Raw genomic sequence first — 21,745 nt, 5'->3', positions numbered from 1 at the left:
TGTGGGGGGCCAGACTATATGGGGGGGAATCCCCCACGACTCTTCCCTCCCTTCTTCACAGCACCGGACGAGCCCCGGTGGTGGCTTACTTGTGCCTTGCAAGCAGCAGGGGCTGGCGGTGGAGGGATGATGAACGGCCGAAAGGGCTGGCTCCAGAGAGTGGCTGTTTAAAATGGCGCTCAGCCAAGTGCGGCTCAACAAAGCCTAGCCCCCTTCCTCCTTTAGGCAGGGCGGGGAGAAGCCAGGAGGAGGGAGGGAGGAGGTTCCACCATGGTGTGTGTGAGGGAGGGGAGGGGGAAATGGTGCAGCCCGAACGATCAGAATCTCTACACCGATCTATGCAGCGATTCCCAAACCGTCTGCACGCCAGATCCAGAAGGCAATTGGGCTGGCTCCGGCTCCGGGGCCTTAGTTTGTCTACCACGCCATTTACCTTCCTGCCACAGCAGTACCTATTTATCTACTTGTACTGGCATGCTTAGGGACACGGGTGGCGCTGTGGTCTAAACCACAGAGCCTAGGACTTGCCAATCAGAAGGTCGGCAGTTCGAATCCCCACGACGGGGTGAGCTCCCATTGCTCAGTCCCTCCTCCTGCCAACCTAGCAGTTTGAAAGCACGCCAAAGTGCAATAGATAAATAGGTACCACTCTGGCGGGAAGGTAAACGGCGTTTTCATGCGCTGCTCTGGTTCGCCAGAAGCGGCTTAGTCATGCTGGCCACATGACCCGGAAGCTGTCTGCATATAAACGCTGGCTCCCTCGGCCTATAGAGTGAGCTGAGCACCGCAACCCCAGAGTCGTCCACAACTGGACCTAACAGTCAGGGGTACCTTTACCTTTACTGGCATGCTTTCAAACTGCTAGGTTGGCAGGAGCAGGGACACAGCCACGGGCGCTCCGTCGTGGGGATTCGAACCTCCGACCTTCTGATCAGCAAGCCCAAGAGGCTCTGTGGTTTAGACTACAGCGCCACCCGCGTCCCTAAGGGATTCTTGGATTACCGTATTTTTTGCTCTATAAGACTCACTTTTTCCCTCTTAAAAAGTAAGGGGAAATGTGTGTGCGTCTTATGGAGCGAATGCAGGCTGCGCAGCTATCCCAGAAGCCAGAACAGCAAGAGGGATTGCTGCTTTCACTGTGCAGAAATCCCTCTTGCTGTTCTGGCTTCTGAGATTCAGAATATTTTTTTTCTTGTTTTCCTCCTCCAAAAACTAGGTGCGTCTTGTGGTCTGGTGCGTCTTATAGAGCGAAAAATACGGTATTCTCAGATATTTGCAAATCAGGAAAAGCACCTTCTGTGCTGCTATAGATCATCCAGTGCCGGCCACAGTGATGTGGTTCAAGGTAGCTTCCTCAAGCGGGAGATACTGGGGAGGGATGTGGGTGGGAAACAGCTGCAGGAGGATGGAGGGCAGAGTGATGTGTGTGTGCCTGCTGTCTTGAGGTGAAGGGAAGCACTTGTTCGGTTTGCACCTGTCCACAAAGTGGAAGGCGGCATCAGCCTGTCCTTTACCTCAGGCACCAAAAGGTCTTGGGCTGGCCCAGAGACCAGCTTTTCCCAACCTGGTGCCCTCTGAATGTTTCGGAGTACAACTCCCATGCAGTGGCATAGGGTGGGGGGTGCAGGGGGGGCCGGCCGCACCGGGCGCAACATCTGGGGGTTAGGGTTAGGGGGCGCAAATCCACGGGTTAGGGGGCACAAATTACTTGCCTTGCCCCGGGTGCTGACAACCCACGCTACGCCACTGCTCCCATGTGCCATCCTTTGGAGTTTGCGCTTCTCTGAATACAGCAATTCAGTTCTCTAGCCACATAACGCTTACCAATATGCAAATACTGGGGTAAATCGCACATAGAAGCGCATTATATTAGGAGAAACTGCTCTGCAGAAATAAAGCAAAATTGCAAACAAAAAAGTGCAGCTGTTATGGCTTGGCTGGAAACCACGGGGGGGGGGGGGAGTCCTCTTGTGACCAGATCTTGCTTGTGGGTTTCTCACAGGTATCTGTTGGACCACTTTGAGAACAGGATGCTGGACTAGATGGGTCATGGGCCTGATCCAGAAGGCTCACGTTCTTATGTGAGTTACAGATAGGTAGCCGTGTTGGTCTGCCATACTCAAAACAAAAAAAATTCCTTCCAGTAGCACCTTAAAGACCAACTAAGTTAGTTCTTGGTATGAGCTTTCGTGTGCATGCACACTTCTGAAGTATCTGAAGAAGTGTGCATGCACACGAAAGCTCATACCAAGAACTAACTTAGTTGGTCTTTAAGGTGCTACTGGAAGGAATTTTTTTTGTTCTTATGTGAATTTCGGTTTTGCAAACTGATGTGGAAAAGTGCAGAAATGAACTTCTGGTTGAAAAAATGAGAACTGAAATTGACCAGTTTGCCCACCCCTCCCTGGGCTCCATCCTGGTTATGGAGTCTGCATCTTTCCCCCTTTGCACGTGACATAGAAATCCTCTTCCATGTGGATTAAGGATCACCCTGTGGATTGTAGCACCATCCACGCTGGCACATGCGACGATTCCTCTGGTATCTCCCCAGTCTTGCCAAGCTCACTGGTGTTGCCAGTAGAAAAAAAGACAGTCGCAGAACCGAGAAATTGCACAACACAAAGGAAATACCGTGAAAATCCCTGAAACAAGAAGTAATCGATTAGAAATATTATCTTATGGAAATAAACTAAATAATAAGAATCAAAAAGTTTAAGGGGGAAAATCAGAAAAACCTAAAACAGAACAAAGCCTTGATGGGATGCTGGCTACAAACCTCATTTCCCTGAACTATTCGGTTTCCTCAGAAGGAAATAGAAAAATCATAAACCTTAAATGACCAAAATTCAAAAAAAGGGGGTACAACTCCCAAAAATTCTGAAGTATTATAATCCTAGTTTGACCTAGGTGAAGCAAAGCGCAGTAATAAAGGATTAAGGACTCAAAGGTCCTAATACTGAATTTACAAAAAATGGTTTGAAAAACTAAATGGGAAGCTCACTGGTGTGGGCTGTGGCTTACGGCTGCCCAAGGGGACCTTAAGCAACTGGTGGCAACGTCTGTGCTGAATCCAGGTTCGACACAGAAGTTGGTAATTCGACTGATTTATTTACAAGGCATTATACAACTCCTTGGCCAGGTTCTGAACACTGGCCTGCAGCAGGGTTCTTGTCCATCCAAGGTTAAGAAATGGCAGGAGGAGGAGGAGCGTGGAGCCATGTCTAAAGTTAATTCATCGTCTGTCACCGTTACACAAAGTCAAGGGTGACGTTGGCCGACGATCCCTTGCGTCCCTTCGCCTTGATCTTAAGGGGAACTTATTCGCACGGTTCCTTTCTTCAATTTGGAAACAGAACAAGCGTCCTGACTGCTGCATTGATCCGAGACGAGCCCTTTCCTCCTCTTGAGGTCACGCCGGGCACCGGAAGCTGCAGTAGTCGGCCGATTTGAAGACGCTGTAGACATTCACCAAGGGGAACATGATGACAGCTCCAAGTAGACCCCCGAGCTGCTCCATCGCTCCGTACCACACGAGGGCGCTCTGGCTGTGGCCGCGAAGGATCACTCCCAGCATCACTTTGACGTATGCAAGGGTCCCGTTGAAGAGCACCCAGGAGATCACCTGTCGGCACAGAAACAGCTGTGTTTGAATCTCTACTATTGCATTCCTTTCTTGGCCCAAAGCCAACAAATTATCACGTTCCCCTTTCATTATTCCATTAAGCACACAGAAGTAGCATTGGAACAAGCTAAACATTAACCTAGTTCAGCAATTTGCTTCCCACTTGGCTAGCCAGATACTTGAGATAAGGGTAATAATAATAATAATAATAATAATAATAATAATAATAATATATTATTTGTACCCCGCCCATCTGGCTGGGTTCCCCCAGCCACTCTGGGCGGCTTCCAACAAAGACCAAAAATACACTAAAATGCCACGCATTTAAAACTTCCCTGAACAGGGCTGCCTTCAGATGTCGTCTGAATGTCAGGTAGTTGTTTATCTCTTTGACATTTGATGGGAGGGTGTTCCACAGGGAGGGTGCCACTACCGAGAAGGCCCTCTGCCTGGTTCCCTGTAACCTCACTTCTCGCAGCGAGGGAACCGCCAGAAGGCCCTCGGCACTGGACCTCAGTGTCCGGGCAGAATGATGGGGGTGGAGATGCTCCTTCAGGTATACTGGGCCGAGGCCGTTTAGGGCTTTGAAGGTCAACACCTTTAATGAAAACATTAGTTTTCCTGTTCCCCACCGATCAGCAAATGGTGGTAGAGTGCTTTTAAACCTGGAGGCTCCATCTTGCCATCACCCTACATGCTCACAGGAATCTCAGTTCAAGAGGCAGTATCAGCAGGTTTGGGGGAATGGCAAAAAGAGGAATTTTTTTCAAACCCCAGTGAGGTTTGGACGAACCTGCACCCTTCCAATAAGCACCCAAATGACGATTGAGCATGCTCAGTGGGCACAGAATGCTGATGATGGAGTGGCCGGGCTTGGGGTAGGAACAGGATGAGATGTGCCGAAAAAGGGCCTGGCTGGCTGAGTAGAAGCATTCCACACTGCAACATTTTGTTGCAGGCTTCACTTCCCAATGGTCTGTGAGCGAGTGTTATGTAGCCGAAACAGTGCCACCCACACATGAGAGGGAGGCATGCGCAGGCCCCATGGAACCCACAAGGTTTGCAGAAGTACAAAACATGTTTGGGGGGAAAAAACAAACAAACCCCAAAGGCTCAATAAGGACTGGTCATGCTTTCTGCACAACATACTGGGCAACTGATGGAGTGTGGAAGGGGCATTGGGAATGGGAAACATGGCAAGAAGGATGAACTGGAGTGGGTAAAATCCTGAAGAGCATCACTCCCCTTTGTCTTGTGATAGGAATTTTGAGGTCTTTGTTATATGTTCAATGTTCATAAGTGTACCAACCAAGCACGTACATAGATCAGCGCAGGGGGACCAACCTAGAACCATTTTTGATTCCCAAACTGCCCCAGACTGACCAAATGTTTTCTCTGCAAGGTCAAAGGAAAATGGAAGAGACTCCCCATTGCCTTTTCCTTCACAAATCTTGTCTTAAGGGTATGTCTGTGTTTGAATAGGGTGTGAGCCTGTGACCTGGCCCAGGAACTAAATATTTATCACTACAAAAGAATGGCCAGGCTCCCCAGGAAATCCAATCAAGTAAGCTGCCAGACAGGAGATAAACAAGGACAGGAGAAAAACAACATTCAAATTTCTGTTTTAGACTGCCTTTTTTGTGATGTAGGTGTGATGTATCTGAGGGGTGGTCTTAGGTTACACCCCTTCTGTGATGTATGTATGATGTTTCTCGGGGTGGTCTTGATCTACAGGGTGGCAAATTCAAAAGTCTATATAAGGGCTTGCACGCCATTGTTCTGGGTTCCTCCTCCTTTCCTGCGTGTGGTGAGTGAGGACCCTGTTGCAACAGATCAATAAAGATCAGGCTTACTAGCTGCTTTGCTTCTCAATATTCTCTGGTTGGCCTCTGTTATTTTCTCCTACCAATAGGGAACCTACGTAAGGACTCTATATGGGCTCTTGGATACCCCATAAGGGAAAGAAGGGCAGATTTTTGTTTACAACAGTCTCAGGTCCCACTTGTCTTGGTTAGTAGCCAAGTAGACCTATTCTCCTCCAGGAACTGGCCTCATCTTCTTTTAGGGCAGGAGGGGAGAAGCTGTAGGGCGTTCTACCTGGCCTTTGGGACTCTCCCAAGGCCCCACCCCTCCATGTAGGGCCCACCCCCCCTTTGGCCTCACCCTGTACCCCCCTGTGTCCACACTTTTGCTTGGCTGGAATTTGTCCTTGAACTGGCCGAACGCCTACCTCTTGCCTGAACAGAGGCTGGAGAAAATTGAATTTTCATATTCCTGCTGAACAATTGCAAAATCCGCACCCAAGGCCCTGCCCCCTGTTGACCTCGGGCCACACCCACCACCGGCTAGCGGCCCCTGGAAGGCTGGCTGGGGCAGAATGTGGCCCTCGCAGCTAGTGAGCAACCGTTGCAGCCTTTGGGTCCTTGTCAAGACCCATTCTGGGTTAGGAAGTTTCCGGGACCCATTTGCAAAGCTGCAGAATACCCCATCACGTCTCTGAGCAACATCCCTCTTGCAAAACAGAGAATGCCAGAGCCTTCGGTGTAAGCTACTTACGATGAGTGCGTCTCCCCACTCTGTGCGGTTTAGGGGTGGGCAGGGGCTCATTGCAGCCATTCCCATGTTGTAGGCGCCAAAGGCCGTCCCGGTGAATGCCAAGACACTCAAGAAGGCGAGGGACCTGGGGTAGGAGAGAGCAAAGGAAAGCATCAAGGTAAATAGGCAGTGAATTTCAAGCCAAATTGGGGTCAGGATTTCACATGGGATGAAGCCTCAAACAGAGAGCGGGAGAGATTCAGAGCTCCTTCAGATGACCTGTTTATTGAGCATCGTTGATTTGCATTCATCCTGATTTGATTGCACCAATCTCAAAGCAGAGGTTAGATTCTATCCGGCACTGATTTCCTTGCAGTGAGGTTACACAACAGCGATTCTTTTTGTCCTACATTTCCTTACAGGGTGTTTATTTCTTTAACAACATTTATATGCTGTTGGACTGTAAAAAATAAGCTACCGTGTTTTTTGCTCCATAAGAAGCACTTTTTTCCTCCTAAAAAGGAAGGGGAAATGTCTGTGCATCTCATGGAGTGAATGCGTGGTCCCTGGAGCTGAATTGCCCAGGGACAAAAAGCAGATCATGTTTTTTTTAAAAGAAGGAAGTGGGTGTTGAAACAAAGCCGCTGATTGGCAAGCGATCGGGAGCGAGATAAGGGACGCTAGCAATAAAGGAGGCTGCCTGGGAGGGGGAAGGTAAAAGCCCATGGATCCTCAGGATTTTTACATTGGGTCACCCCAAATTTACCACCAGATCACATAGCATGTCCATGGCTACTGCCTGCACAAAAAAAAAATCACGCACCCACTGTTGCGTGGGGCCGCAATGGCGCAAAAATGTGGTTACAAAGCACAGATCCACATGGATGCTCAGGATTTTTGCATTGGGTCACCCCAAATTCACTGTCAAATCACATGTCTGTGGCCACAGCATGAACCACAAAAATCATACAACCACTGTTTCGTTCAGAATATTTTTTTTCTTGTTTTCCTCCTCTAAAAACTAGGTGCGTCTTATGGTCAGGTGCGTCTTATGGCATGAAAAAATATGGCAACTCTAAGGAGTGGTGGACTTTGGGCTTTAAAAATTGGTGCCACCCCCCGCCTCTCACCTTCTTTCGTTCATTAGTGTTTCAGCACCACCTCTGCTTGGCGCTAATGTGGGCAAACTGGCTGCACTTCCGTAAACCTGCCTTGTTGCAGGATGAGAGGTGGCGCCTGATGTTATGCCCAGGAACAGGAAGGGAGACACTCCTTTACTCTGCAGAAAATGTTGCTGCTTGACTAATTGGATCTGGCTGATTGGTTATCTGGTTACGCAAATCCTCCGAGTTTTTGTTGCGATATTTAAATAAATAAACCACTCTATTCTGCCTTAGTCAGACTACTCTTGGAATACTGTGTCCAGTTCTGGGCACCGCAGTTTCAGAAGGATGTTGACAAGCTGGAAGGTGGGCAGAGGAGGGCGACTGAAATGGTCAAGGGTCTGGAAACCAAGCCTTATGAGGAACAGTTGAAGGAGCCTGGAAAAAAGGAGACTGAGAGGAGATATGAGAGCCATCTTCAAATATCTCAAGGGCTGTCACATGGAAGATGGAACAAGCTTGTTTTCTGCTGCTCTGGGGGAGTAGGCCCTGAACCAGCGGATTAAAATTCTAAGGAAGGAGATTCCAACTAAACATTACAAAGAACTTTCTGGTAGTTAGAGCTGTTCGACAGTGGAACAGTCTCCCATGGGAGATGGTGGACTCTCCTCCCTTGGAGGTTTTTAAGCAGAGGTTGTATGGCCACCTGTCATAGGTAATAATAATATTATAATAATAATTTATTCCCCGCTCATCTGGCTGGGTTTCCCCAGCCACTCTGGGCAGCTTCCAACAAAGTATTAAAATACAATAGTCTATTAAACATTAAAAGCTTCCCTAAACAGGGCTGCCTTCAGATGTCTTCTAAAAGTCTGGTAGTTATTGTTCTCTTTGACATTTGGTGGGAGGGCGTTCCACAGGGAGGGTGCCACCACCGAGAAGGCCCTCTGCCTGGTTCCCTGTAACTTGGCTTCTCGCAGTGAGGGAACCGCCAGAAGCCCCTCGGCGCTGGACCTCAGTGTCTGGGCTGGACGATGGGGGTGGAGACGCTCCTTCAGGTATGCTTTGGTTGGGATTCCTGCATTGCAAGGGCTGGACTAGATGACTGGGGGGGTCCCTTCCAACTCTGCCACCCAATGCAACCTTTCCTCATTGCAAGTTGCATCTCAAGCCTTCTTTAAGGCAGCGGTGGCAAAAGCAAAACATACTTGTGAAGCAGAATAAACCCCAGAGCTCGGGGAACTCAAGAATTCTTGCGAAGACGGGTGGGTACCTACCTGCTGGGCAGGAACGTAGAGATGCTGCAGGCAAGAGGGACAGCCATGGCACCCAGGGTGGTGGAGAGGTGGTAGGCTAAGTTGCTGTAGGGCAAGCAGGAGTAGCTCTGCACTGAGGGCAGGACTCCATACATCAAGGAGCTGCACCACGTGATGAGGACATACATGAAGGCCAAGGTGGTCCAGGAGTAGACCACCTTCTCTGGAGCTCCTTCCTCGTCTTCTTTGGAGCAACTTTCTGCCTTTCCCTCCACAGGGAAGTTAGTGAACCCTTCCTTCAGCCCTCCATCCGCAGGGACCTTCCTGATGGAGTGGAGGGTGATCTCGCTGGCGCAGAGTTTTTGCTCTGAAAGATCCCACACCCTGGGCAGGCGATTGAGGAAGAAGAAAGCCACGAGGCAGGAGAACATCAGGCCGGACAGGATGAGGAAGAAGACCAGGCTGGAGAAATTGGCGGGGGAGTAGCGGGTCTCTAGGCGGAAAGGGACGGGGTCGCCCACGCTCACGTTGCCCAAGGTGCCGTTGCTTCTGTGAGTGTGGTTGCTTGGGATGGCAACCTCAACGCAGCTGGAGATCCCTGCTCCCTGCGCCAGAGCAAAGAGAGCAGGGACCAGCCCGCTGAGACCTTCCCCGATGAAGTAGGAGGTGATGTATCGAGGGTGGAAGCGAGCCATGAACGGCAGGAAGGTGACGGAGGAGGTGCAGTCCACCAGCGAGAGGCAGAAGGTCAAGATGAAGAAGGCCACGCTGTGGCGAGCCCCGCCGAAATCCATGGTGTAGTGCCACAGGAAGGCCAGGAGGAAGCAGGCCACGACTCCGGTGGAGACCACGACGCAGATGACGAAGACCTCGCTCAGCAAGCCCGGCTTCCACTTGTGCATGAGGGTGATGAAGAGAGGGCCCACGTTGGCCAGCTGGATGATGATGATGAGATAGGAAGGTAGGTACCAGCCCTCGGGCAGAACGTTCACCAGCACTGGGAGCTCGACCCACACGCCGTTGATGGACATCCAGGAGCCGATCCCAAAGATGCAAGCCAGCATGTGGGTGAGCAGAGCCATCTCGCTCCTCGGTGGTGCACCTGCTGGAGAAGAGAGACGGATCAGAGGAGGGGTTGCAGTTCCTCCCAGGCAACCATCTGGGAAGACGGTTAAGTCCAGCCAAAGTCAAGCCAAGTAACCTTTATTGGCATCACATAAGAACATTCAGAATACATTCAGAATAGACAGGCCAGTGAGACACCAACAGCACAGTCACCCGCCAAAGGGCAGATGTGGCGAGCGATCTGCCTCATCTCTGTGGGTTTCCAGCAAGGGCAGGATCCTGTAGCATACTTCGGCAACAAAAAAAATCAAATAGAGGAGCTTAGCTACTGTCTTGGTGAGCTCCTGGTCTCTCCCCTGTAATAAGAAGCACATAACCTCCGTCTCTGGTTTCCATGTTGAAATACATAGATGGTCTCGACTACAAAAGGGCTGCTGCTGCCCAGCAGAGAGTACTGTTCACATTCTTTTAAAGTGCTTTTTAACTGTGTGTTGTTGTCTTTTAAAAAATAGTTTTTAACTGTTTTTATGTGTGTTTTTTTTGGGGGGCGTTATTCAGCTGGTTCTGTTTATATTTTGATTATGTATTTTTGTTTTCATATTGTGGGTTTTGGCTTGTGAACTGCCCTGAGACCCATGGGTCTAGGGAAGTATATTATTATTATTATTATTATTATTATTATTATTATTATTCCTTGGGATCCCTTCCAACTCTCCAGTTCTGTGACTCTATGAGTAGATAGGCCACTGCCTGATCTCATGTTACTCATTCGTTTATTTTTACATTTATACCCCACCCCACCGTTCCTCCAGGAAGCTCAAGGTGGCATACATATTTCTCCTCCTCATTTTCTCCTCACAGCGACCCTGTGAGGTAGATTAGGCTAAGATGCGGCGACTGGCTCAAGGCTTGCGAGCGAGTGGGGATTCGAACCCTGGTCTCCCAGGTCTTAGCCCAACACTCTAACCACTGCACCACGCTGCCGCCTGCTTCTCATGTGGTTGAATATGGCAGCGGGAATCCTGGCAGGGGCCAGGCGTTCAGAGCACGGGGCACCAGTTGTGTGCCAGTGACACCGGCTGCCTGCTTGTGTCCAGACCCGGTTTAAAGTGAGCACTTCGGGTACCCATCTTTTTTTATATATATATAATTTTTATTAATTTTCATCCAGTTATACATTTTAACCCGAATACAATAAATTGTGTCAGTTTTGAACTTCCTTCAGCGTCTCTGAGAGTCATCCATTTTTGTATCTTTAGTACGCATTCCCTTTTTTATATTGCCATTATTTCTCCTTAATCCCATTATTTTTAATTAACAATACATATTTGATTTTTTACAGTGCCTCTTGAAATCCCACTAACATTGTGTTTATACCACATGTGTTTTTCAGATAATCCACCAATTTCCCCCAGTCCTCGATGAACTTTTGGTCTTTAGTATATCTGATTTTTCCAGTTAATTTGTCCAATTCCGCATAGTCTATCAGTTTTAGTCTCCATTCTTCTATCGCCAGTATCTCCTCTTGCTTCCACTTCTGGGCCAACAGGATTCTGGCTGCCGTTACACTTTGGGTACCCATCTTTCCCCCATACAATCCCCGCAGAGAGCGGAGGAATGCCCCAATGTCCTGTTGCTCCCGTGGGTCTCCATGCCCTTGCTGCCCAAGGCTGTGAGGTGGGTTGGATTGCTAATTTCTTAAAAGAAAGAAAAAATGGAGAAGGATAGACGCAGCGCTCCAATCGCCTCGTGGGCTCCTTGTCTGAGAAACATCGCAGTGCTAAAAACTGCTTAGAAATGTTAATGCTTATGTAGTACAGTGGGGGAAAAATGCCTTAAATAAACTCAATCAAACAAAATGGGTTGATAAAGACCTTAAGGACTTGGGGCCACCTCTATCCTTTCAAGAACCACATAATGCTCATTCTGCTGCCGCAAAATGAGATGTTGAAAACAAGTTTGCTTAAGATAAACCTCATCATAAAACCAGCAGTTTTTTAAACATATACAGTACATTGCGAAATAAAACAGCACATTCCAATACAAGTCAAATGCCTGGGTAGGCTGCTCAAATACCTCAAATGTCCTCTTGGCCTCCCACCCTCAGACTTTGACTCTCAGCTCTTGGAAACCTGGAAGCGTTGCGCAAGAAAACCACACGGGCTCAAAGTGCAGGATGCGTGATTCATCCAAAGACTGTAAGGGGAGCTGCAGGGAACAAGATTAGCAGCATCTTCCAGAGGGCTGTACCATTGCTAGCCCGAATCAGAGTAGACCCATTGAGAGTAACAAATGACCATCTGTCGGGCTTTCTTCAGCTGCGGTTCCTGCATTGCTAGCTATATATTGCTAGCTATATATATATATATAATTAAATTTTCTGTTTTAAAATTTAAAATACTCATTTAAACATCCTTAAGATATCAATGACTTTCCTTCTTTCCTTTCCATGGTTCATTTTGCATATCATAAATCCCTGCATATTTTACAAAAACCTCTACCAAACAGTATTCCATTATTACAGCCATTAAACGTATTTGCACTGTCGATCTTAATGCTGCCGTTTTCAAGTGCACACAATTTCCCCCCATGTATTCAATAAACGTTTTCTAATCTGCTCTAAACGTATGTTCTCCTTGTTCTCTTATTCTATAAGTTATTTCTGCCAGCTGCGCATATTCCATCAATTTAAGTTGCCATTCTTCTTTGGTTGGGACCTCACTCGTTTTCCATTTTGGGGCTAACGAAACACGGGCCGCAGTAGTGGCATACATAAATAACCCTTTTGCCACCTGGGAATTTCCACCTGGACTCTGGTTTTTTTTGGGGGGGGAAGTACTTTTAAACATCTTTTTTCAATTGATTATGGATTATTTCCCAATATGCTTTTACCCTTTTACTAGCCCACCACATGTGAAAGAACATTCCCTCAACATCATTGCATATCCGGTTCCTGCATTGCTGGGGGGGGGGTCAGACTACATGAGCCTTGGGGGGTCTCTTCCAGCTCTGAGATTCTATCTGCATCAACACAACTATCTGCCCCAGCTGCAACAAAACATGTCTCTACCTTATCCGTCTCTACAGCCACAGCAGGCGCTGTAACTCTGACGGTTTGACATCACCCACAACAGAGCATTCCTCCATCATCTTCCGAGACAGACAGATGCCAACATACACCACTTACTTAGTGCCATTAATTTCTCCGGGTTTATTCTGAGTCAGACTTAGTTGGAGGCAAGTCACTGCTTTTAACCATGCGCTATGCACAAAATACAACGCGGGTGGCGCTGTGGGTTAAACCACAGAGCCTTGGACTTGCCGATCAGAAGGTCAGCGGTTCGAATCCCTGCAACGGGGTGAGCTCCCGTTGCTCAGTCCCTGCTCCTACCAACCTAGCAGTTCGAAAGCACGTCCAAATGCAAGTAGATAAATAGGTACCACTTCAGCAGGAAGGTAAACAGCGTTTCCGTGCGCCGCTCTGGTTCGCCAGAAGCGGCTTAGTCCTCCTGGTCACATGACCAAGAAGCTGTACGCCGGCTCCCTCGGCCAATAAAGCGAGATGAGCGCCGCAACCCCAGAGTCGGCCACGACTGGATCTAATGGTCAGGGGTCCCTTCACCTTTACCTATGCACAAAATGAGAACAGGAGGCTCAGCTGGGTGGAGAAGCCCATGTCTTTGAGTCCACCTACCTTCAGTGATGGAAGCAGATCTCCAACTTCACTTTCCTAGGAGAACAAGGGTGACCTCCTTCTGCTCTAGCCCTCACAGCAGGAAAAGGTCCCAGGGCATCCTGAATCCGGTGCCTTTCCTCATTTATCCCAACCCAGCAGAATCTGCAAAGGTGCGAGACCATTTGCCTGCTCAAGACATGGACTGGGAAATGCTGAAGCTGGTTTCTGCTCAGGCAGGTTCTTTAGAAATCCCTGGGTGTCTTCCAGAAGCTCCGCCTTGAAACTGGAGCCTCGGAAGCACCAAGATTGGCCTCCGTCGGCCCAAAGGCACTCTTGATATTTGATGAAGTGGCTAAGCCAGCTCAGCTGGATATATTATGGCTGCCGGGAGCTATTAATCCCTCTATTCTGCCCAGGCTGATCCGCAGAGTGCAGAGTGGCAGATCCTGACCTTTGGAACTCCCTGCCCATTGATGCTGTAGCAGGAAACCCCCCCCCAATCATTCAGTTTGTACAAACTTCACACACACTCACACTCACACACTACATACGCTATGCTTCTGTTATAAATTCATAGAAAATCAACCATACATCAGATTTGCACTGTTCCACTTTTGTTTTACTCCATGAAGGAAGGACTACAAAATGGGGAAGGTTTGATACAGGGCAGCCATAATCCCTTGACCATACCAGCACATCCACAAGAGCCCTGCCCAGTTGCTATGCCAACCCTGATGGACAGAAGACCATCAAGATCACAAAGAACTTGCATATGGGAGTGGATCCAGCACAGACTGGAACAAAGGACAATAATCAGCTCTTCCCTCTGGGGGCAGGAAACTGCCAACTCCCCTTTGTCACCTGGAAAGTACTCATGGGGAGGGGGAAAGGGGGAACCAGCCAGGTGACAGGACACTCAGGTTACCACCACATCTCCTCCCTCACTGCCTCCCTTCTGTGATGTAAGTACTGTATGATGTTTCTGGGGGTGGTCTTGGTCTACAGGGTGGAATTTTTCAAAAGTCTTTATAAGGTCTTGCACACCATTTTTCTGGGTCCTTCCACTCTCCTGCAAGTTAGGGGACCACCCTGTTGCAACAGCTCAACAAAGGCCAAACCTACAGGCTGCTGTTTTGCTCCAAGTTATCCTGGTTGGTGTCTTTGTTTTTGTCCAAGGGAGCCCTCGGATTTTTCCGTTAACAATGCTAAGCAGAGGGCGTCGCTGCAGAAGCAGGGCATGGTAGTCCTCCCAGAACTGGGAAACAAGCACTTGACACGCCTGGAATATGAAAGGGTTTGGTGTTTTTTAGGGGAAAGTATATCTACCACCTGTGGTTCCCCCTGAGTGCTGTGGAGAGAGAGAGAGAGAGAGAGAGAGAGAGAGAGAGAGAGAGAGAGAGAGAGAGAGAGAGATTGCAGATGACATGGCATGAATGTGATGGGGGCACATCTGAAATGCTGAGAAGGTGGAGGGTTTGACTGGCCAGTTTCTGCTAAACCACTGAAAAACTTCATTGAGAGTTAGAGAATTGCAGCTGTCTGCTCCCCTTTTTAACAGGGCATTGTTGATGTCACTGGCCCAGGGCAGGGCCTGACAGGCCTATAAGAACTGCTGCTGCGGCTACCACCCAGGAGAACTCCCCTGCTCAGTGCCTGAGGGCCCCAGTCCTGCCACTCACCACCTGGCCCATGGCGGGGCCTGATGGGCTCCATAAAGGACTGCTGCTGCTGCTTCTGGGCAGAGAGGGCTCTGTTTGTTTTTGTTTTTTTACCTATGTCATTTTAAACTCTGATATGAATGGTGTATTCTTAGTTTTAGATTTTGATTTATGTGGAAATTGTTTCCCATTTGGTTGTGTATTTTTTTTTTTGATGTGGTTTATTTATTGTTTATGACTTTTGTAATTATGCAAATCTTGTTATGCTGTAAGCCGCCTTCAGCATTGTTGTTTTAACTGTGGAAAGGCGGCATACAAATAAAAAATGATGATGATGATGATGATCCCTCCTTTGGCACCTGCCAAAGAGCTTTCTGCTCAAGCAAACCCACCCACCCATTAAAATCCATTGTTGCATATTGCTTTAAATGTTTGTTTTGCTATTGCGATTGTAGTTCCATTTGTGTTTCTCAAGCTGGTCTCTGACCATAATAAATTTCATGTTTCAAGTCAAGTTTAGTCTATTTTAATCGGTTATTTTAGCTTATAATTTACACCCCCCCCCCCATTTTTTTAAACTTTGATCATTTCAATGCAAGTTTTATGTTCTTTGGGTGTTTTACTCACAGTAGACACAAAGGAATTAATTGCATTAAGTAGGTTGTAGCACCCTTGGAAGGGACATCCCAAAGGACATCTAGTCCACCCTGCCCCAGTAACGCAGAAATCACAGCCAAATGAACATGACTAAGTTAGGCCCAGTAATTTCAGTGGGTCTACTCTGAGTAAGTCAGCAGGGTGCAGTGTGTCAGACTAGGACCTGGAAGAGACCAGGGTTCAAATCACTTTCCTTAGTCATGAAACTCGCTGGGTCATCTTGGACCAGTCAGTGATTCTTAAGCCTAAACTACCTTACAGGGTTGTTGTGGGGGTCAAATGAGGAGGTTACGAGAACCGCAGACATTAACTTGAGCTCCTTAGAGAAAAGGCGGGATGGAATTGCAATAAAATAAATACATGGAACTGAGAGCTGGACCATAAAGAAGGCTGATCGCCAAAGAATTGATGCTTTTGAATTATGGTGCTGGAGGAGACTCTTGAGAGTCCCATGGACTGCAAGAAGATCAAATGTATCCATTCTGAAGGAAATTAGCCCTGAGTGCTCACTGGAAAGACAGATCGTGAAGCTGAGGCTCCAAGACTTTGGCCACCTCATGAGAAGAGAAGACTCCCTGGAAAAGATCCTGATGTTGGATAGTGTTCTATCGGACACAACTAAACAACTAAACAACAACAAGAAATACATAAATCTTAGTTGACTGTCACCCTTTGCAAACCGCTTCGAAGTTTTATTTGCAATTAAGCAGCATGCACATTTTATTTTATTATTTTTGATAAATAAAAATCCTGATCAGGTGCATTAACATTATTACCTGCCTGCTTACACCACAGAGGTCTCAACTTTTTTAAAAAAATACACCATTTTAAAGACTGCAAGTGTAAATTAAAAGCAAACAGACATTATAGTACATGGAGAGGCTCTGCATTTGCTAGTTCCACTCGTCAACATCTGCCTCCCCCCATCAGACCTTCCCATTCCCCCCCCCAAATGCAACTCCTAAGTCTCTTTTCCACCTTCCCAATCTTTTTTCTGAAGCTGCTGCCTCTCTCTTCCATTCTGCACACTCCTAACCCAAACAAATGCGACTGATGACCAGGAATTATGGGAGGTGTAGTCCAGCAACACCTGGAAGGCCACAGGTGAGACACCTCTGTTTTGAAGTTTTGTAGGTTTCAGTGGAGTTAACCACAAACCAATCTTTCTCAATGAAACCTGTGGTTCTTGTTTTTTAAAAGTCCTTAAATTACGACTGCATCCTGCCCTAACAATTATTTTGAAAAGTGTTCTAGGATATAGGAAGAAAATTCAGATCCTATATCCACCTACATGGGAGCAAGTCTCACTGAGCTCTGTGTTGAATTCCTTCCGAGTAAGCTTATTTACTTTGGCCACCTCATGAGAAGAGAAGACTCCCTGGAAAAAGACCCTGATGTTGGGAAAGATGGAGGGCACAAGGAGAAGGGGACGACAGAGGACGAGATGATTGGATAGTGTTCTCGAAGCTACCAGCATGAGTTTGACCAAACTGCGGGAGGCAGTGGAAGACAGGAGTGCCTGGCGTGCTCTGGTCCAGGGGGTCACAAAGAGTCGGACACGGCTAAATGACTAAACAATAGCAAGTTTGTTTAGGGTTACACCGCAAGGGAGGTCTCTGCCCTGAGGAGGCTGCACACCAAAAAGGCAAAGGAGAAAACTAAAGGAGGAAATTCAATTCGATAACTTTGCCTTCAGTCCTGCACCCGCTTAAAGCTAAAGGGACCCCTGACCATTAGGCATTTAAAAGGGAAATGTAAACTTTGCTCAGTAAAGGAACTTGCTAACACAAGTTAAAGGTAAAGGTAAGGGGACCCCTGACCATTAGGTCCAGTCGTGACCGACTCTGGGGTTGTGGCGCTCATCTCGCTTTATTGGCCGAGGGAGCTGGCGTACAGCTTCCGGGTCATGTGGCCAGCAGGACTAAGCCTCTTCTGGCGAACCAGAGCAGTGCACGGAAATGCCGTTTACCTTCCCACCGGAGTGGTACCTATTTATCTACTTGCACTTTGAGGTGCTTTCGAACTGCTAGGTTGGCAGGAGCAGGGACTGAGCAATGGGAGCTCACCCCGTCACGGGGATTTGAACCGCCGACCTTCTGATTGGCAAGTCCTAGGCTCTGTGGTTTAACCCACAGCGCCACCCGCGTCCCCCTGCACCCACTTACCTGGAACTAAAAAGCACTGAAGTCAACGGGACTGTTTCACAGCTTGTGTACATAGGGTTGTGCTGCTGATCTTCAATCCTTCCAATGTCAGTCTTAGCTCAGTCATTGTGTCTCATCCTCACCTACCTCACAGGGTCGCCGTGAGGACAAAATTTGAGAGCTTCTTGTATGGCTACCCTGAATTCCTCGTAGGAAGGACAACATACTAATGTGTTAAGTAACATTTTAAGGGTTGTTCTGGAGAAAGGGGCTGGGTTCCAATCTCTGTTTAGTCTCTGGCTGATGAGCAGACTTAATATCCACGTAATATCTCTCCATCTGGCCTACTTTAAAGGATTGGTGTTTCTGCTGCTGCAGCTGCTAAAAGAACCTCCCCAAACTCTTTGAAACAATGGTAGGATTTAATTCAAAAAGAGAGTCGCCAAGCATGTGTCTAATCAATCTTTTCAATGCTGCTGACTCACCCTTTGCACAACGAATTAAATCTCTCTTTCTCTCTTTCCAGAAACAGGCAGACAATACTCTTCAAACAGAAAGCCGAGAATGTGTGGCAGAAAGCAGGGAGGGGAAGAGGGAGGAATGAAAGAGTTTTAGCCTAAGCCAAGGTTCCCTCTCTTAAAATTCCAGCCCTGATTTTCCCCAGCTCCCATCCAGCAACTCTTCACAATTAAGGCTGCAATCCTAATTTAATTTACACTTTGGAACTCCCCGCCTATTGATTTCAGACAGGCACCTTCACTGTGCCCTTTTTGGCACCTGCTTAAAACATTCTTGCCTAGACAAGCCCAGACGTTTAGAAAGTCGATGTGAGTTTTAATTGGTTCTTTATCTGTTGTTATTGTAACTTTTTGAAAGTCTTTAGTTATTGCTGTTAACTTTTCTTGTTGATAATTTTGTCGTTATACCTTTTTTTGTAAATGGCTTTGAGGTTGCTGTTGCTACACTCAAGTGTTTAAATTTTATGATATAAAAAATAATCATTTACCTGGGAGTAAGCCCCACTGAATCGAAAAGGAGTTACCGGTACTTCTGAGGGGACAAGTTTAGGATCAGTTGCACTTTAAAGTGCTGCAACCCTTCTTCCTGCATTCATCCTCATTTTCTTGTAAGGCATTTCTACATCTTCACATTAATCATTTGCCCATTACACTCTTTTCAGTGCATTTCCTAATTGCTTCCCTTGTCAATTTCTTCCCTTTTTTTTGTAAAAAGGTGGATCTGTTGTACCAGGTTGACAGAACCCTTTAAAGGTAAAGGTAAAGGTACCCCTGCCCGTACGGGCCAGTCTTGACAGACTCTGGGGTTGTGCACCCATCTCACTTAAGAGGCCAGGGGCCAGCGCTGTCCGGAGACACTTCCGGGTCACGTGGCCAGTGTGACAAAGCTGCATCTGGCGAGCCAGCGCAGCACACGGAACGCCGTTTACCTTCCCGCTGGTAAGCGGTCCCTATTTATCTACTTGCACCCGGGGGTGCTTTCGAACTGCTAGGTTGGCAGGCGCTGGGACCGAGCAGCGGGAGCGCACCCCGCCGCGGGGATTCGAACCACCGACCTTTTGATCGGCAAGCCCTAGGCGCTGAGGCTTTTACCCACAGCGCCACCCGCGTCCCTCGTGACAGAACCCTTTAAACCACTTCAATTGTGCAACCCTAAATTTACGGTAGGTGTTCGAATCACTCCTGCAAGTGGCAGTCTGCAGGCACCCAAAAAAGTGTTTTCTTATTCCTTTAGATTGAAGTACAACCAGGTTGGTACTTCAATCCATCCGTTGCACAGATGAATTCAGCAAAACGAGCAAGCGGATCCATTAGGCGTGAACTTAAAAATATTTTGCAGAAAAGGGAAAGAAGCTAGACACTTGTATGAAGTGGAGAAGTAGGATATTGTTGCATCTGTGTCCTAGCCGCCAACTTCCTGGTTCATTTGAGGAAGCAAATGCCATTAGCATATTAAGTAGGGAATGCTGTGAGCAGTAATTCTGCCTGCCCCACAGTGAGTCAGGTTGCAGTATTCTAACTTTGTTTGTGTCTTTGAAGGAGGAAATTGAGCCGAAGGGGGAAACTAAAGAAAGGTGTAATGTATGGTTACCAGACATCCCCGTTTCCTGGGGATAGTCCCCAGATTTACTGTATTTTCCGCTCTATAAGACACACTTTTTCCCCTTCAAAAATTAAGGGGAAATGTGTGTGCGTCCTATGGAGCGAATGCAGGCTCCTTGGCTTCAGCGATAGCAACGCGAAGCCTGCAAAGCGCAGAGGGAGAGCTCCCTCCCTTCGCGTTGCTTTCGCTGAAGCTGCCTGGAGCCCCCGGAGCGCAGCGCGACTCCCGCTGCGCTCCGGGAGCTTCAGGCAGCTATCCACAAGCCTTTGGAGCACAGCAGGAGTTCCCGCTGTGCTCCAAAGGCTTGCGGATTGCCGCCTGAAGCCTGGAGAGTGAGAGGGGTCGGTGCACACCGATCCCTCTCGCTCTCCAGGCTTCGCTGGAGAGGCGCTGCACAGTTTTCCCTCTCTGCGCAGCGCCCCTTCAGCGAAGCGGGAGGAAAAATGGAAGGGGCTCCATTTCTCCTGCCTCTCCGCTGAAGGGGCGCTGAGCCGAGAGGGGGAGAATTTTTTTTCCTGTTCTCCCCCTCCTATGGTCCGGTGTGTCCTATAGAGCAAAAAATACGGTACATGTCTGTCCCTAGACAAAATCCATCCCTGCAATGCCCCCGGATTTCATTTAATGTTCCTGGATTTATATTTTAAGTGTTGCAGATTTACAATCATACCTCGGGTAACAGCTGCTTCAGGCTGCGTTTTTTTCGGGTTGCAGACCACCAAAACCTGGAAGTACCGGAATGGGTTATATGCTATATGAATATATGCTATATGGTAATTTATGGACCGAATAGGTATCCAAAGCCATTTGCACATGTTGCCATGCAACCAGTCCATGCAGAAGGTAGGCACCCTATATATAGAAATGAGGAAATCAGGGATATTTTAGGGAGTAGACTAGCAGGTGGGGCCCATGACTTACCTCATGGGTAGGCAAACTAAGGTCCGGGGGCCAGATCCGGCTCAATCACCTTCTAAATCCAGCCCACGGACGGTCCAGGAATCAGTGTGTTTTTACATGAGTAGAATGTGTCCTTTTATTTAAAACGCATCTCTGGGATATTTGTGGGGCCTGCCTGGTGTTTTTACATGAGTAGAATGTGTGCTTTTATCTAAAATGCATCTTTGGGTTATTTGTGGAGCATAGGAATTCATTCATTCTCTCCCCCCCAAAAAAAAATAGTCCGGCCCCCCACAAGGTCTGAGGAACAGTGGACCAGCCTCCTGCTGAAAAAGTTTGCTGACCTCTGACTTCCATCATAGGAGCCAACACAACACAACACAACAACACAACACAACACAATACACACAACACAACACAATACACACAACACAACACAACAACACAACACAACACAAAACACTGTTGCTGTATGTAGACTTTATTTTATTTGTTTTTTTACCTTACATTCTGGATATGTACATCCAGGTTTTTTCCCTTTAATTTTTTGGGGGTCCCCAAGAAAGTGGGGCCCTAAGGTATAGCGTGTTTAGCTTATATGTAAATCCAGTACTGCCCTTGACACCTGGGAGATGTTTTTTCCAGGGCTCACCCAATTCCCGTGCCTGTAATCTGTTTTATCTGTTTTTAATTGTCGTAGCCTGCTTTGCAAATGGGCAGGTAATTAATTTATTCACCTTCACCATCCCTTGCAAATTGAACCAGGAAGAGCGCTCAATACACAGGTATTCTGGAAACCACCAGAATGTGCTGTGCTGTCAAGAGATTCTGGTTCCATAAGATCCTGGGCATTCGATGGAGCAGATTTTCTCGAAAGCGTGTGGGCTGCAGAACACCCAGAAACCAAAAGGGTGACTCAAGAAAACTTCCAGTGTTACTCTTTCCTCCTACACGTGACTAGGAATACCAGAATAAAACAACCCTGTGTATCCCTGTGGTTCCTGGAAGGAT

General features: G+C 47.7%; 1 protein-coding gene across 5 annotated transcripts; it reads right to left on the bottom strand.

Annotated features, from left to right (window-relative positions):
* Positions 1–3,088: 3,088 nt before the first annotated feature.
* On the bottom strand, positions 3,089–17,951 carry SLC52A3 (solute carrier family 52 member 3). 5 transcript variants are annotated; one of them, XM_081917054.1, is made up of 5 exons: positions 13,276–13,490; positions 11,658–11,789; positions 8,538–9,618; positions 6,179–6,302; positions 3,089–3,622 (listed from the first exon to the last, which is right to left on the bottom strand). In XM_081917054.1, exons 3-5 carry the CDS (start codon positions 9,596–9,598, stop codon positions 3,410–3,412), a joined length of 1,398 nt encoding a protein of 465 aa, XP_081773180.1. In that variant the 5' UTR covers positions 9,599–9,618; positions 11,658–11,789; positions 13,276–13,490; the 3' UTR covers positions 3,089–3,409. The 5 variants fall into 5 exon arrangements, with proteins under 5 accessions (XP_081773180.1, XP_081773181.1, XP_081773182.1 ...); XM_081917055.1 differs by lacking the exons at positions 11,658–11,789; positions 13,276–13,490 and adding an exon at positions 17,738–17,951 and having other exon boundaries at positions 8,538–9,621; XM_081917056.1 differs by lacking the exons at positions 11,658–11,789; positions 13,276–13,490 and adding an exon at positions 17,738–17,951.
* Between the last annotated feature and the right edge of the window lie 3,794 nt (positions 17,952–21,745).

The sequence above is a fragment of the Podarcis melisellensis genome, assembly GCF_964234715.1.
Source record: "Podarcis melisellensis genome assembly, chromosome: 6".
Classification (NCBI taxonomy): domain Eukaryota; kingdom Metazoa; phylum Chordata; class Lepidosauria; order Squamata; family Lacertidae; genus Podarcis; species Podarcis melisellensis.
This window is presented reverse-complemented; position numbering and strand designations above follow the sequence as displayed.